Source organism: Protomyctophum parallelum (assembly GCF_964188405.1).
Source record: "Protomyctophum parallelum genome assembly, chromosome: 23".
NCBI classification, from domain to species: domain Eukaryota; kingdom Metazoa; phylum Chordata; class Actinopteri; order Myctophiformes; family Myctophidae; genus Protomyctophum; species Protomyctophum parallelum.
This window is the reverse complement of record NC_139715.1, coordinates 15,745,091-15,758,822: the sequence shown is the minus strand read 5'-3', so window position 1 is coordinate 15,758,822 and position 13,732 is coordinate 15,745,091. Positions and strand designations below refer to the sequence as shown.

The window sequence follows — 13,732 nt, the reverse complement described above, 5'->3', positions numbered from 1 at the left end:
TTATTATAGAAAGGCTTTGAGTTTGAATGAACATTTAGTTTCAGCTTTCTCTTTTTTTTGTATCTTTTCATTATTTTTGTATCTTTTGCACGCACGCACGCACATGGGGCGACTGTGGCTCAAGAGGTAGAGCAGGTCGTCCAATGATCCATGGGTCGGCGGTTCGAATCCCGGCTCCTCCTGTCTACATGTCGAAGTGTCCTTGGGCAAGACACTGAACCCCAAATTGCTCCCGATGTGCTGGTTGGTACCTTGCATGGCTTCCGCCGCAATCGGTGTATGAATGTGTGTGTGAATGGGTGAATGAAATGCACAATCTATGTAAAGCGCCTTGGATAAAAGCGCTATATAAATGCACCATTTACCATTTACCATTTACATACACACAGAGTCTCTGAAATTAAAGACATCTCCCTAATCTAAACCCAACCTCCCAACTTCCATCAAATCTCATTTGTTCCCAATTTGATCCCAACGACCCCAATTAACTGAATTAATGTTCAACATTTTGTCCTGAAATGTGAGCCTATGCATAGGCTCACATTTCAGGACAAAATGTTGAACACACAGTAAATTCACCTAACTCCAACATATACATTTTTAAGGAAATTAAGAACACCTTATAATCAACCTTCTGTGCAGCCATGCGCGCTCACGTGCACACACAGATCCATACACAATGTTCACGCACGCACATATCCCCATTTACATGTAGCAGCAGCAGTCCATGTATTCGCCCAGAGCTCCTGCATGCAAGCGTGCTGTGGAACTATAAATAGTGCTTGTGGAATGGAGGTGGGGTGGGGTGGGGGGTGTCCCTGCCTTTGTCTCTGTCTTACCTTGCGGGGGTCTCTCTATCTCTCTCTCTCACACTCAAAATGGAGCCTTGCCCGATAAATATAGAAAAGTAAACAGATGGAGAGATGGAGACGGGATGGAAATAGCATATGGGGATGAAAAGGGTGCATGGGTGGGGAGGAGGAGAAGTGGAGAAAGTTGTGGTCTCCCAAGGCAGCTCCTGAGGAATATTTACATACACGTGTCCACCGACAGACACACACGCACGCGCGCACACACACGCACATGGCGATGTGCCTGTTTCTGCATTTCGACATGGTATAGGCGACGACAACCATCGCTCACTCCTCGCGGATTACACACATGAATGTACCGTATACACATTTACGCACCTATGCAACAACATCTCTTTTGCACAGAGCCAGGCATGCACGTGTCTTGCATACACAACACATGCATCGTGCTCATGCAGTCCGGCACACGCCGCGCAATGTTCAGTCAGTTGTTCACTGCCCATTCCTCGGCATGCTGCACAACATTGAGGATGGCATGCTTCAAGGATTTGCTTGCCTCTGACGCGCGCATGCGCGCGTGCACACACACACACACACACACACACACACTGTACAGTACACACACACACACACACACACACACTGTACAGTACACACACACACATACTATACAGTACACACACACACACACACAGAGTGAAAGTCATTATAGTTCCTTCTTTTTCGCTGCACTTCCCCGAGGGAGGCCACATCTAAAATTAGACCCCTGTGATCTAAAAATACCCCCTGCCATGTGAACTGGGATGGATGGAGTGAGGGGAGGAGAGGAAAACAACTGGAGGGGTAGATGTGGTAACAGAAGAGAGGGAGGGGGAAATGGAAAGTAATAAAATAATGGAATTGGATGAAGTTTGTTGTTGTTTATTTAGCTTTTGGAAGAACTGGAGGTGTGGTTTTGTAACCGTGATGCCCCTTTTTTTTGCCTATTTTTTTGAATGGAAGCGCCATTGTGAAATGAATGGGCTTCTGTATCAGCATAAATAATGCTGCTGTTGTGAATGGTAGGCTCACAGCAGCACTGTCAAGAGTGGCTCCGTGGTGCCATCTGCTGGACAAGCAGAAAAAAGATAGGGACATACTGTATATTACATCATGTTTTTCTTACTATAATCAGATGATGTCCTATTTCACGCTTCTGCTGTTTTTTCACTCCGTCCTTCTCCTCCGACTATCGGTATCTCTCTCTCTCTCTCTCCCCTCTCTCTGTGTGTGTGTGTGTGTGTGTGTGTGTGTTAACTCTTGAGAGTGTACGAGTCCATTTGGTTTTCTTTTTACGCTCTCAAGAGTTAAATCAGTGTTACAAATCTGCATTTCTTCATTTACAAGAAGTCTGCACAATTTAAGAGAAATGTAGAATAATTATTTTGATAAATGTTTGCCTGTTATCTCTCCTAATGGTACCACATCAATACAGCATGGAATTGTGGACAAAATGTTATCCAACGACATCAAAATAGTCTTTAGTTTTGGGTCTGAGAGGCTAAATGTCATCAAATGGCGGTCCGTGGCTCGAATGCAGAATAAATAATGGGCCTTGATATGAAAAAGGTTGAAAACCACTGCCTTAGTGTGTTTCCCCTTTGTCTGCTCTCTCATCCTGATTCCCTTGTGTTCTCTCTCTTCCTCTCTCCGTTAACCCCTTTTTGGTGTTTTAAACATCACGTTATAATTTAGCTATTGAAAAATAGCAGATCTACAAGCTCATAGCGCGCCACCGAGTGGTGCGCTACGAGCTTGTAGGTCTGCTATTTTTTTTTTTATCGTGAAAATATTTATTTCAGAAAACTGGAGGATTTAGAAGATTTGTTTTTAAACATGTTGAGGTCAGTCCTAAATGACCGGGCACCCATTTTGGTGTCAGCATCATGTTATGCTTTAGCTATTTAAAAATAGCAGATCTACAAGCTCATATCGCGCCACCGAGTGGCGCGATACGAGCTTGTAGGTCTGCTATTTTTTGAAAAATCGAAGAACGACTGACATTTTTAGAATCTGATCTCAGGTCAGAATGGGTTCGTCAGACCAGCGTGTGTCCGGCGGAAACCTCGTATGAATCTGATCTCAGGTCAGAATGGGTTAACCACCCCTCCCTTTTCTCAGGCGGACTCGGAGACCAACGGTGGCATCGTGGTGAAGAAGCTCCCCATCATCCGGGAGGACGACGAGTGCTCGGGCGGCGGCTCGGAGGGCGAGTGCTCCCCGCTCCCCCCCAGGGGCCCCCACACCCACAACACGCTCAGCCGGCTGGGCCGCGGCCTCAGCTCGCCCCTCCTGCCGTCGCCGCGGCCCTTCCGCCTGCCCTTCCACGACCACCACCACCAGCCCCCCCCCTCAGCCCTGCAGGCCGCCACCCGGCCCACCACTCTGCAGATACCCGCCGTGAGCTTCAGCTGCGCCGCGGCCGCCGCGCCCCACCAGGACCTCAGCCCCACCCGGTAAGGACCAGGAACCAAATGTTTTTTACTTAAAACCCATTCTGACCCGAGATCAGATTCTACAAATGTCTTCTACATCCTGACAGTTTTCTGAAAAAGCCATGTTTCTATGTCAGTCGTTCTTCGATTTTTTTTAAATAGCAGACCTACAAGCTCGTAGATCTGCTATTTTTCAATAGCTAAAGCATAACGTAATGCTGACACCAAAAGGGGTTCCCGCCCAGAATCGGGTTAAGTCAAAATAAAGTGTGAATACTGTCTGCGATATAGAAATACTGTGTTGCAAGTAAAAGTCTGGATTTCAAAATGTACTTGAGTAAAAGTGCAAAAGTGTTGGCATCATAATAGAGCAACAAGCTCACAATTGCATCACATTGCGACGCATTGTGAGCTTGTAGATCGGCTATTTTCAAATGGCCAAAATGTATATAGGGCTAAAGTGGTTAATGCACGTTTTGTAATAATATTAATCAAAATCTACAAAGTAACTAGTATAAGTAGAGTTATACTCTGAGATGTAGTGGAGTAGAAGTAAACATATTTGAAATTGGAATTACCAAAGTAGCAAAGTACAAATACCTCAACATTTTACTTAAGTACAGTACTTAAGTAAGTGTACTTGGTTACTTTCCACCACTGGTAAAGACGGATGGACGTCCCCTCGCCAGCCGGACAAATCCAGAGCCATAGAGTAAGACATTGAGGGGGCAGAAAACAGCCTGGTCACATGGTCCATGTACTCACGCGAGCCCATAGACTCCAATGTATTCCAATGCATTCCATAAACTTCCGGTTGTCCCTTTTTAATGGGACAATTAAACCAATAGAAGTCTATGTACTGTAGAAGAGCCAGGCCCCATGAAGTGAACGGAGTTGTCGTAACTCTGTCTTATAGTCTATGTCTCTGGACAAATCTAATGGCGTACTGTGAAGTATGGACTTATTAGTCTCTTGTTGTTGTTATTTTCTGTTTGATATCCCTCTTATTCTGTGATGACCCTCCACTGCGGTGACGGTGGCAAATCCAATCCCCAATGATTTGTTTTAGCTTGCTTGTTTTTTCTGCATGGGTCTCTTGGGAAAATGGTGGATTTGAATTGAAGCAATATCTTGTTGTTGTGTGTGTGTGTGTGTGTGTGTGTGTGTGTGTGTGTGTGTGTGTGTGTGTGTGTGTGTGTGTGTGTGTGTGTGTGTGTGTGTGTGTGTGTGTGTGTGTGTGTGTGTGTGTGTGTGTGTGTGTGTGTGTGTGTGTGTGTGTGTGTGTGTGTTTTCTCACTTGGTATATATGAGTGCTGCAGCGTCTCCAGGGATCTAATCATATTCAGACAAGGAGCGTTTATAGATGTTCAGTGACCCCACGGCTCCAATCTCTGTCACTGTGCTACAAGTTTGTTATGGAGCGCATGTCTCAACTTATTATGTACGTGTCTGCTTCCATTTGTCAACCTATGCTAACCTATGGTCTCTCTCTCTCGCTAGGTATGTAGATGGGATTGAAGCAGATGGCCGAAGTGTTTCAGCTCAGAAGTTTGACTTCAGTCCCACCAGTGTCACTCACAGCCTCCTGCCCAGCCCCTGTTCAGGTGCATGCACGCGCGCACGCACGCGCGCACGCACGCACGCACACACACACACACACACACACACACACACACACGCTTTAGTATGTTATGTAATTTGTATCCTGGCTTGCACTGTAAAAGTGATAATGTCCTCAATTCCGTTCCCAAGTACAAGGATAATAGTGATGATCTATCGTCTATAAAGGGGGTAATATACAGTTTTGAATTGAACAAACATATCCAACCATCGTGGACGGCATGATGGCGGATAACTAACACCAACCCTGTGTGTGTGTGTGTGTGTGTGTGTGTGTGTGTGTGTGTGTGTGTGTGTGTGTGTGTGTGTGTGTGTGTGTGTGTGTGTGTGTGTGTGTGTGTGTGTGTGTGTGTGTGTGTGTGTGTGTGTGTGTGTGTGTGTGTGTGTGTGTGTGTGTCGCCACAGGGTCCCTTGAGGAGACTGAGACGATGCAAGCTATAGCCAAGCTAAAGCATGAGGTAAGCAAAGGCATCATAGGAGGTAACCATAACACCACCATAGATGTGACGTAGGACGTTGTATGCCCGTGCTGCGCAAACATAGTCGATCTACAAGCTTACGACGCATTAAAACGCCATGTGCTTGTGATCTTGTAAACTTCTTATTTATTGTATTGCTACTTCAGGAGTATTTTCTGAGAAATATGGAATTATTACTATATGATGACATACCCAAAATAGGGACATCAAAAGGACTATGACTAAAAAAACAATATATATATATAATAATTTAAAAAAAACTAAAATTAGAGCAGCTCCCTTTTTTATTAACGTTCTGTTTATTACATTTTAGGTGTTTTTTCTTTTACAAATTCATAAATATATGGAGAGAGACACAGAGTAACAAATACAAAAAAATATAATAAACACACACACACACACACACAATCCGGTGGTTTTAAAATAAATTAAAATAAAATAAAATTAGCTGCTCCTAGTTGATCTGCTGATTGATGTTGACCAATGCTGGAACACTCTAGTTGACTTGTTGTGGTCAGTTTATAGCAAACTGGAATTTGTGCTGGAATCTGTTGTGTGATGTTTGATTGTGTTCACCGTAGGCATTCTGTCCACATGTGTGGACAGGGTTCTGCTTGATTCCATTCTATTGTATTTGATATTCAGTTAGGTAATTCAGTCATTTTAAGTAAGCTTTTTCTATCATCCTTCTAATCATCTGTCTGTCCGTCCGTCCGTCCATCCGTCCATCCATCCGTCCGTCCGTCCGTCCGTCCGTCCATTCATCCATCCATCCATCCGTCCGTCCGTCCATTCATCCATCCGTCCGTCCATCCGTACGTCCGTCCGTCCATCCATCCACCCATCCATCCGTCCATCCATCCGTCCGGCCGTCCATTCATCCGTCCGTCCGTCCATTCATCCATCCGTCCGTCCGTCCATCCGTACGTCCGTCCGTCCATCCATCCACCCACCCATCCATCCATCCATCCGTCCGTCCGTCCGTCCTTCCATCCATCCACCCACCCACCCATCCATCCATCCATCCACCCATCCATCCATCCATCCATCCACCCATCCACCCACCCACCCACCCATCCACCCACCCACCCATCCATCCACCCATCCATCCACCCACCCATCCATCCACCCACCCACCCATCCACCCATCCACCCATCCACCCATCCATCCATCCACCCACCCACCCACCCACCCATCCACCCATCCATCCATCCATCCACCCATCCATCCATCCACCCATCCATCCATCCACCCATCCATCCACCCATCCATCCATCCACCCACCCATCCATCCATCCACCGCCCAACCATTCCGTAACCCTCCCCAGATGAACGTTCTCTCTACCCAGGTGTCCACCGTCAGTCAGGAGCTGCAGGAAATGACACGCCTGCTCAAGCCCCTCCTCCTCCAAAACCCCTCCGCCCTCCTGACGCCCGCCGCAGCACTCCCCCCTCCGCCCCCTAGCGTGACTACAGACAGCGGCTCCCCGCCGGCCCCTCCCCAGTGCGTCGTCGTCGTTCCCGCCCAGAGCTCTCCTCCGCCATGGGCCTCCTCCTCCCCGGCCGCCGACCACACAGAGCTCCTCTGCGGTCCTCGTCCTCCTCTCTCGCCTCCGTCCCTGCTGGACCTGAGCGTTGACCCGGGACACTTTGACCCCCTTCGGTGTTGCGCGCCCCCGTCACTCGACAGCTCCCCGGTGCCTCGGCAGCAGCATGTGGCGAGGGCGCCGGGCGACCCCTACCCTTTCACGGCGCCCCCCTGCGTCCCCGCGGCGGTGTGTCCTCTGCCGTTCCCTGCCCGCTCCACGCCCCCGAGCCCCTCCACCACCGCGCCGCTGGTGGACGTGGGAGTGGCGGCGTTGGAGGAGCCCCAGCCTCAGTCACTGCTCCACAAGTCCCCCAGCATGCCTGTCACCCCACGTAGCCCTGTGGCAGACACGCAGCAAGGCCAGTGGGGGGCGCAAATGACCCAAGTGAGCTTCATCGATGAAGAAGGACATCCAGTTTAATGCAACAGGACTGGCTGAATGGACACACCTGTATAGCGCATATATATATATAAAAATATTTTGGATGCCCCAATATGAGAGAAAAAAAAGATCTAGAGTGACCAAAACATGTTTGTGAAAATGTATTTTGTATTTTCAGACTCCCAAAGTATATTTTCAAATCCACTTTTTGGCCAAATCTTGTGTTGTTGAAAAAAGTCATTTTCTTTCCTCCCCTTTGCCATATGATCAGGCATGCTTCACCTTTACTGCATGGGGCGTGTTGAACCTGAAGCAGGTTCTGATGTAAATACCTCGTTATTAAAAAAAAGAAAATCGATATATTGTTATGATTATGAGCACTGGTTATGAGCTATGATGAATACAACAATAAAGAATGGAGTATGTTTTATAGTTGGCCTTCGATTGTGATTTGCTTGTGCCTTCTGCTCTATTTTAAAGATGGAATGCCGTGATTTATATTTATTTAGTTAACATTACTCTAATAGACCATCAGGTGTGGCTATAATATTCAAATATGTCTTCCCTGTGTATTTTTGGTTTCTTCCCTGAAAGCTAAAAGCCTTTAGGTCAAAAAGCCCAATAGAAATACACCACTTTAGTGACATCATAACCCTAACCCCTCCCCCATTCTCATACAACAACAGCTGTGGGCAAGGCTTAAGTTTGGGTGGGTGGTAAGGTGAAAACCAGGTATACTTAATGAACTGGTGGTTGTGGCCAAAATAATTGTAACACCTTTTTGACATGGCACTCCATCTACCACAAATGGACGATCTACAAGCTCACATGTTTGCCTACTCGATGTCCCTCACATAGCCATAGTGACGGGGGCGGTGTCCGAGTACCCGTATGCCTCTGTCCCCTTTTTTCCCATATATGGAGAGATATGTATCTGTCAGTCCACGTCCCTTTATGCCCATATATGGTTAAACAACGCACTCCATAATTGCGCATACTGCATTGATGCATTGGGAACTCCTTGAATGGTTACGGCTGAGTCAGACTGCGTGCAGAGTTCCGCCCGTCGGCCCCTCCCATTAGCCAATTATAAAATAAAACATAATCGGATTATGATAATCACATACACAAAGTAGGTTGAAAGTGTCATGTTAAATGTTTGAAAAAAGATGGCCACATGACCACATGTGAAATGATGACGCCATCCTGTAACTGCTTGCCTTTTTTATTGTATCAGTGTATTTGGCTGTTTGTGGATCTCCCAGGCATCTGTCCTGGATGGATGGATGGATGGATGGATGCAGGAGCAGGAAGGATGGGCGGGCCGAGCCGGGCTACTCTGTCAGCCTCTTGAAAGACTGCACGTTGGGGCAGACCGCACCCCACTCCACGGCCTTGCGGTACTCGCCCTTCTCCAGCAGGTACTGACGCCCCTTGTAGCTGGGGTGTTCGTAGAAGACCCAGCAGCCCCCCAGCACCTTGCACGAGTGGATCTCCCGCCAGTGGAACTTCTCCAGCACCGAGGGACAGTCCTCGGTGGCCTCGAAGGCCTGGCCGGCAAAGTCGCCCTTAGCGAAGATTTGGATCTTCGCCTGGGTTCCGCTAGCCTGGAAGAGGAAAGGAGGAGGATGCAGGTGGGAAAGAGGGGTTAGGAATCTTAACTCGCAAACATTGTTGTCAAGCATCGCGGTGAAAGGAAATTGCTTAGCCACTGGGTAGCGGTGACGACCGATCATTAAACCTGTGTTATACTTCATTGTACAGTATGACGGTGGCGCACTGCCGCGCCACAACAAAGGCTGAGCTGTGATGATGAAGGTGGAGCGAACAGTAACATTGTACGGAAAGGACAATGTCACTGGTGGGGCGAGGTGCGGGAATCCACTTTTGTCTTTAAAGCATTGTTTTACTATGGGGTTGTTGGGCTTTAAAAAACATTCAAAAAAAAACAGGGGCTTGTAGATTTTGTTCTGTGACAAATTTGGGTACATTAAAAATATATTATATTTAGGAAGAAAAATAATAATGCTGGGTATGATTAACTAAAGACTGGCTCAGGCAATAAATTGACTGTTACATTTTCTGAAGATTGTAACCATTTTTACTTCTTACCTAAAGAGAAGGGCCATTGATATTCTAGGCATCAAAAAAGGCAAGTACCGGTGTTCATTTCTCTCAGCAATAGCATGCATCTACATTGACAACCTTATAGGTCAGCTTTTACGCTGTTTAGAAAGGAGTCTTACAACGTGGATCATCTTGCAGGAACTGAGTCTGTCGTTGAGGCCCATCCAGCGCTGGTACTCGGGGTACTCTCCCCTGGTCAGGACATACTGATATCCCATGTAGTTGGGTCTCTCGTAGACCACCCAGGATCCGTTCTCCACCCGGATGGAGTTGCAGCGACTCAGGTAAGAATGGAAGTCGGTGCAATCGCTGTCGCACTCATACCTGCGGCCCTGGTAGTTCTTGTCCTCGTAGAAGATTATCTTTAAAAAAAAGGCAACACTCAATGTTTAAGTTAAGAGTAACTAGAAGGCAGAGGCCAAAAGTAGAAGAAAAAGATAGGTAGCCTAAGCTCCAGAGCTTTGAAGGTTTACCGTAATTAAGGTTCCTTACACCATAGTGGACATGTCCACTAACCTTAATTAAACTTTTGAAGCTCTGGACCCTATCTTTTTCTTCTGGTTGCCTACTGCCACCACGCAAATTAATAATAAACCTTATTTGTAGAGAATCTTTCATACAGCACATAGAATGTAAGTCAAAGTGACAGACTACATAAAAGAGATGCTGTGGAACATATAGTATAGTATATACAGTATATGTACTTAATTCATATTTGATAATTACGTATGGGTGTATGTATACTATATATCAAGGACACAGCCACTCACCCTGACCATCTTGGATCTTGTAATCTGCCCTGCTCGTCTTGCCCCGGGTGTGTGAGTGAGGTGTGTGTGTGTGTGTGTGTGTGTATGTGTGTGTGAATGTGAGGTGACACTAGGCTGAGACCCTTTTATACCCCATCAGAGCGAACGCCACTATCAACCCGGACAATTGCTTTGTCATGAAAATGAGATCCAAAAATTTGAGTCAGTGATTCCATCGCTATTCACATTTTCCAGAAAGGCACAGTGGGATTACGCCACATAAAGGACCACCTATTGACCACTGTTTAGAACAGGCCACTACGCTGTGACTGTAAACATATACACATACACTAGCTGTACACACACACACACACACACACACACACACACACACACACACACACAACAAGCTTACGCTTACGCAAACACACTCCACAAATACACACATTTGTGTACACTGGCATCAAAGCACATTTTATGTGGTAGGTTTGTGTAGATGATACAGGACCACCGTAGGGGTATGAGAAACACACACACACACACGCACACACACAGCTAAAGCAGAACCGAGTCGGGACGGTGGCACCACAGACCTGTGCCAAACTGGGACTTGGCGAGTTGCCTTCCAGTGCACTGGGAGGACAAAACAGCCAACTCAGCGCCAACCAGCACACTCCAATGATCAATAGCAGTGCAGCGCTAGGCCAAAATCTGCATGCAGGTTAGTCCAACATGGCAAAGCAGCCGCCAATCATGCAAACTTGTGTAGCCAACCAATCGTTCAGACCAGCTATAATAATCGATCCCATTACTAATTAGCCTCGGTCCCAGGCTTACTCGTCTGCCAAGAGAAAAGCCTAGTCACAATATAAGGCATAGAGTGCATAGTCGGGCCGGAACATCCGTCAGATTTATTTCCCCCGGATACGATATTTCTTACTTTGTTGAAACACTAGTCTCGCCTCCGCGATTTACAAACACTTCATCATACAGTCTGGGCCAACGGAAGAGCCGCCATGAGTGGAGCCTCCTCGCCACTTCCGTTTCGTCTTTACAGTCACGCACATTTATCCTAACATAAATACAAAACATCTAAGCATATACAGTAGCTTGTTGCTTAACAGGAAAGGAAATAAAAGAATAAGCTCTAAAGATATTTTAAAATATATTTTCGTGAAAGGAAATGGCATCTTCCGTTACTCAGCTCATGGGGGCTATAGGTCCAGACTCTCTATATATATTTATATAGCATTCGGAGATTGTGGAATAGTTGTCTGGCTACGCGAGACTAATACTCAGAGAATGTCATCGGATTTGTAAAGCGTCAACGCCATTTCCTTGAGCAGTACTTCCGCCTAAATCCAGCAATGCCCAGCGTGGTTACTAGTGCATTTAGACCTGACCTCAATTTTTTTTCTTCTAAATCCTCCAGTTTTCTGAAATAAATATTTTCAGACCTACAAGCTCGTAGTGCGCCACTCGGTAGCGCGCTATGAGCTTGTAGATCTGCTATTTTTCAATAGCTAAATTATAACCTATTGTTTAAAACACCAAAAGGGGTTCCCGCCCAAAATGAGCTAGAGCATTGGGTTTGAAATGTGTGTGGGAGTGGGATATATTTTTGAAATGTCTTCCTAGGGCCCATAACTCAAATACATTTCTAGCCAATGTTCAACATTTTGAAAGTGAAATGTGTCTTTGTGCAACGTTTTTATTTATCGATTGATTGAAACAGTTTGCAAATAGTACACTGTGGCACGGTTATACAATGATGCTAAAAGGATACACAAGAAAAGTCCATTGTGGTCCTGAAACTTGTTCCTTAAACCACCACATGGTGGCAGCATTCGCACAGTAAAAGATTGAGGGCAAGCCTTCATCTTTTCAGTTGGGGGACTACAAAAGAAATACTGTAGTTGCAACGTTTTACCAATCCTTTATTATTATTTTGCACAAATTACATTTTGAGTTTAGAGACTTCTGCAAGTAAATGTTCAAATAGGCCTACCCTACATAGTCAAGAAGTCTACACATTTGTATAGGTATATAATGCACTTGCATTTGAGTAGTGAAAGGTTTTGAGTCCTGGGTTACTTGATGAGAATCATCATTTATGTGAAACTGTCTGCCATTGTTCAATTAATATAGACTTAGGCTACAGTATAGTACTTAAATGTGTTTTCCTAACCATGCCATTTATTTTCGATCAAATCATGACTACTGTCACTGCTTTTCCTCTAGTCTACTCAAACAGAAATGCATTAAAAACATAGCAAAAATAGCAACTTGTTCTGTTTTAAACTAGCCTACATGTAGCCTATTATGCCGTTAGAAAATCATATGAATCAGTATTTACATTCTGCAGGTAATAAGAGCAGGCCTGTTTTCATTGGATTCTTGTGAAAGCACTCTTTAAGGGTGAAGCGGACGCACGCACGCACAAACACACCCCTTGCTCATGGGTTACCAGCTTGTGGTTGGCTGTCAGAGGTACTTAGCCTGATGCAGGGCAGACAAGTGGGCAATGTATACACACACACACACACACACGCACGTGTCATGCACACACTTCTGACTTCTCTGGCTGGTGAGCTGTGGCCTTATGGCTGTGGCTGTGGCCCCTGACCACAGCCGACTGAGTGAGGAGACAGGAAGAGAGAGAGAATGTGGAGGTAGAGGCAGTGAACTAATGATGGGTGACTGACTATTCCTTCTAGATCTAGAACAGTGGTTTACAACCCTTTTCACGTCAAGGCGCATGCATCTTTTATTCTGCATTTGAGCCACGGACCACCATTTGATGACATTTAGCCTCTCTGACCCAAAACTAAATTTTTGTCCACAATTCCATGCTGTATTGATGTTGGTATACCATTAGGAGAGATAACGGGCAAACGATCAAAATAACAATTCTTCTACATTCTCTCTTAAATGTGTAGACTCGTAACAATAATGTAACTCTTGCGAGCGTAAGATGAAACCAAAATGGACCACTCTTAAGAGTTAATGTTCTATAAGGGTCCATTTGGTTATACCAACTCTCCATCATTTAACTGATGGGGACCACCTGGAACCTCCTCAAGGCCCACTGGTGGTCACCTGCAACTGAAGTGCTGAGCAAGCGGTCGCTGAAAGCCAGACTATACAGGCCTCACTCCCACGAAGGGGGGACTGTGCCACCCCTTAACCCATTTAGGCCTGACGTCAAAATAAAAATAAAGTCTTCTGAAAGAATATATATAATCAAAGATTTGTGCCGCATTTTTCCGATTTTTCAAAAATAGCAGACTGAGCTTGTAGATCTGCTATTTTTCAATAGTTTAAGTATAACATAATGCTTAGTTAAAACACTAAATTGGGGTTCCCGCCCAGAATGGTTAACCAAGTTGCCCCTGGCCTAAACTTATTTCTCTATTTGCCATTTCTTTATTTCGAAAGAATATTTAAAATATTGTTCAACTATAGCTGATCTACATTGACACGTTGTGAGCTTGTAGATC

General features: G+C 45.6%; 3 protein-coding genes across 3 annotated transcripts in view; 2 read left to right on the top strand and 1 right to left on the bottom strand.

Annotated features, from left to right (window-relative positions):
- Positions 1-7,395, top strand: part of LOC310853918 (voltage-gated delayed rectifier potassium channel KCNH8-like) — a gene marked incomplete at its 3' end in the record, with an annotated part of 69,537 nt that extends 62,142 nt beyond the window's left edge. The window contains exons 12-15 of the mRNA XM_083758390.1: positions 2,973-3,307; positions 4,787-4,890; positions 5,312-5,364; positions 6,715-7,395. Of these exons, the coding sequence (XP_083614516.1) occupies positions 2,973-3,307; positions 4,787-4,890; positions 5,312-5,364; positions 6,715-7,395 (1,173 nt within the window). The remainder of the gene's footprint in view (positions 1-2,972; positions 3,308-4,786; positions 4,891-5,311; positions 5,365-6,714) is intronic.
- Positions 7,396-8,641: 1,246 nt separating this feature from the next.
- crygs1 (crystallin, gamma S1) lies at positions 8,642-10,319 on the bottom strand. The gene is made up of 3 exons (XM_083759055.1): positions 10,254-10,319; positions 9,603-9,845; positions 8,642-8,963 (listed from the first exon to the last, which is right to left on the bottom strand). The coding sequence occupies exons 1-3, from the start codon at positions 10,260-10,262 to the stop codon at positions 8,691-8,693; spliced, it is 525 nt and encodes a 174-aa protein (XP_083615181.1). The 5' UTR covers positions 10,263-10,319; the 3' UTR covers positions 8,642-8,690.
- Positions 9,690-13,732, top strand: part of LOC310854416 (DNA-binding protein SATB2-like) — a 52,192-nt gene continuing 48,149 nt past the window's right edge. The window contains exon 1 of the mRNA XM_083759052.1: positions 9,690-9,767. Within this exon, the coding sequence (XP_083615178.1) occupies positions 9,748-9,767 (20 nt within the window). The 5' untranslated portion in view covers positions 9,690-9,747. The remainder of the gene's footprint in view (positions 9,768-13,732) is intronic.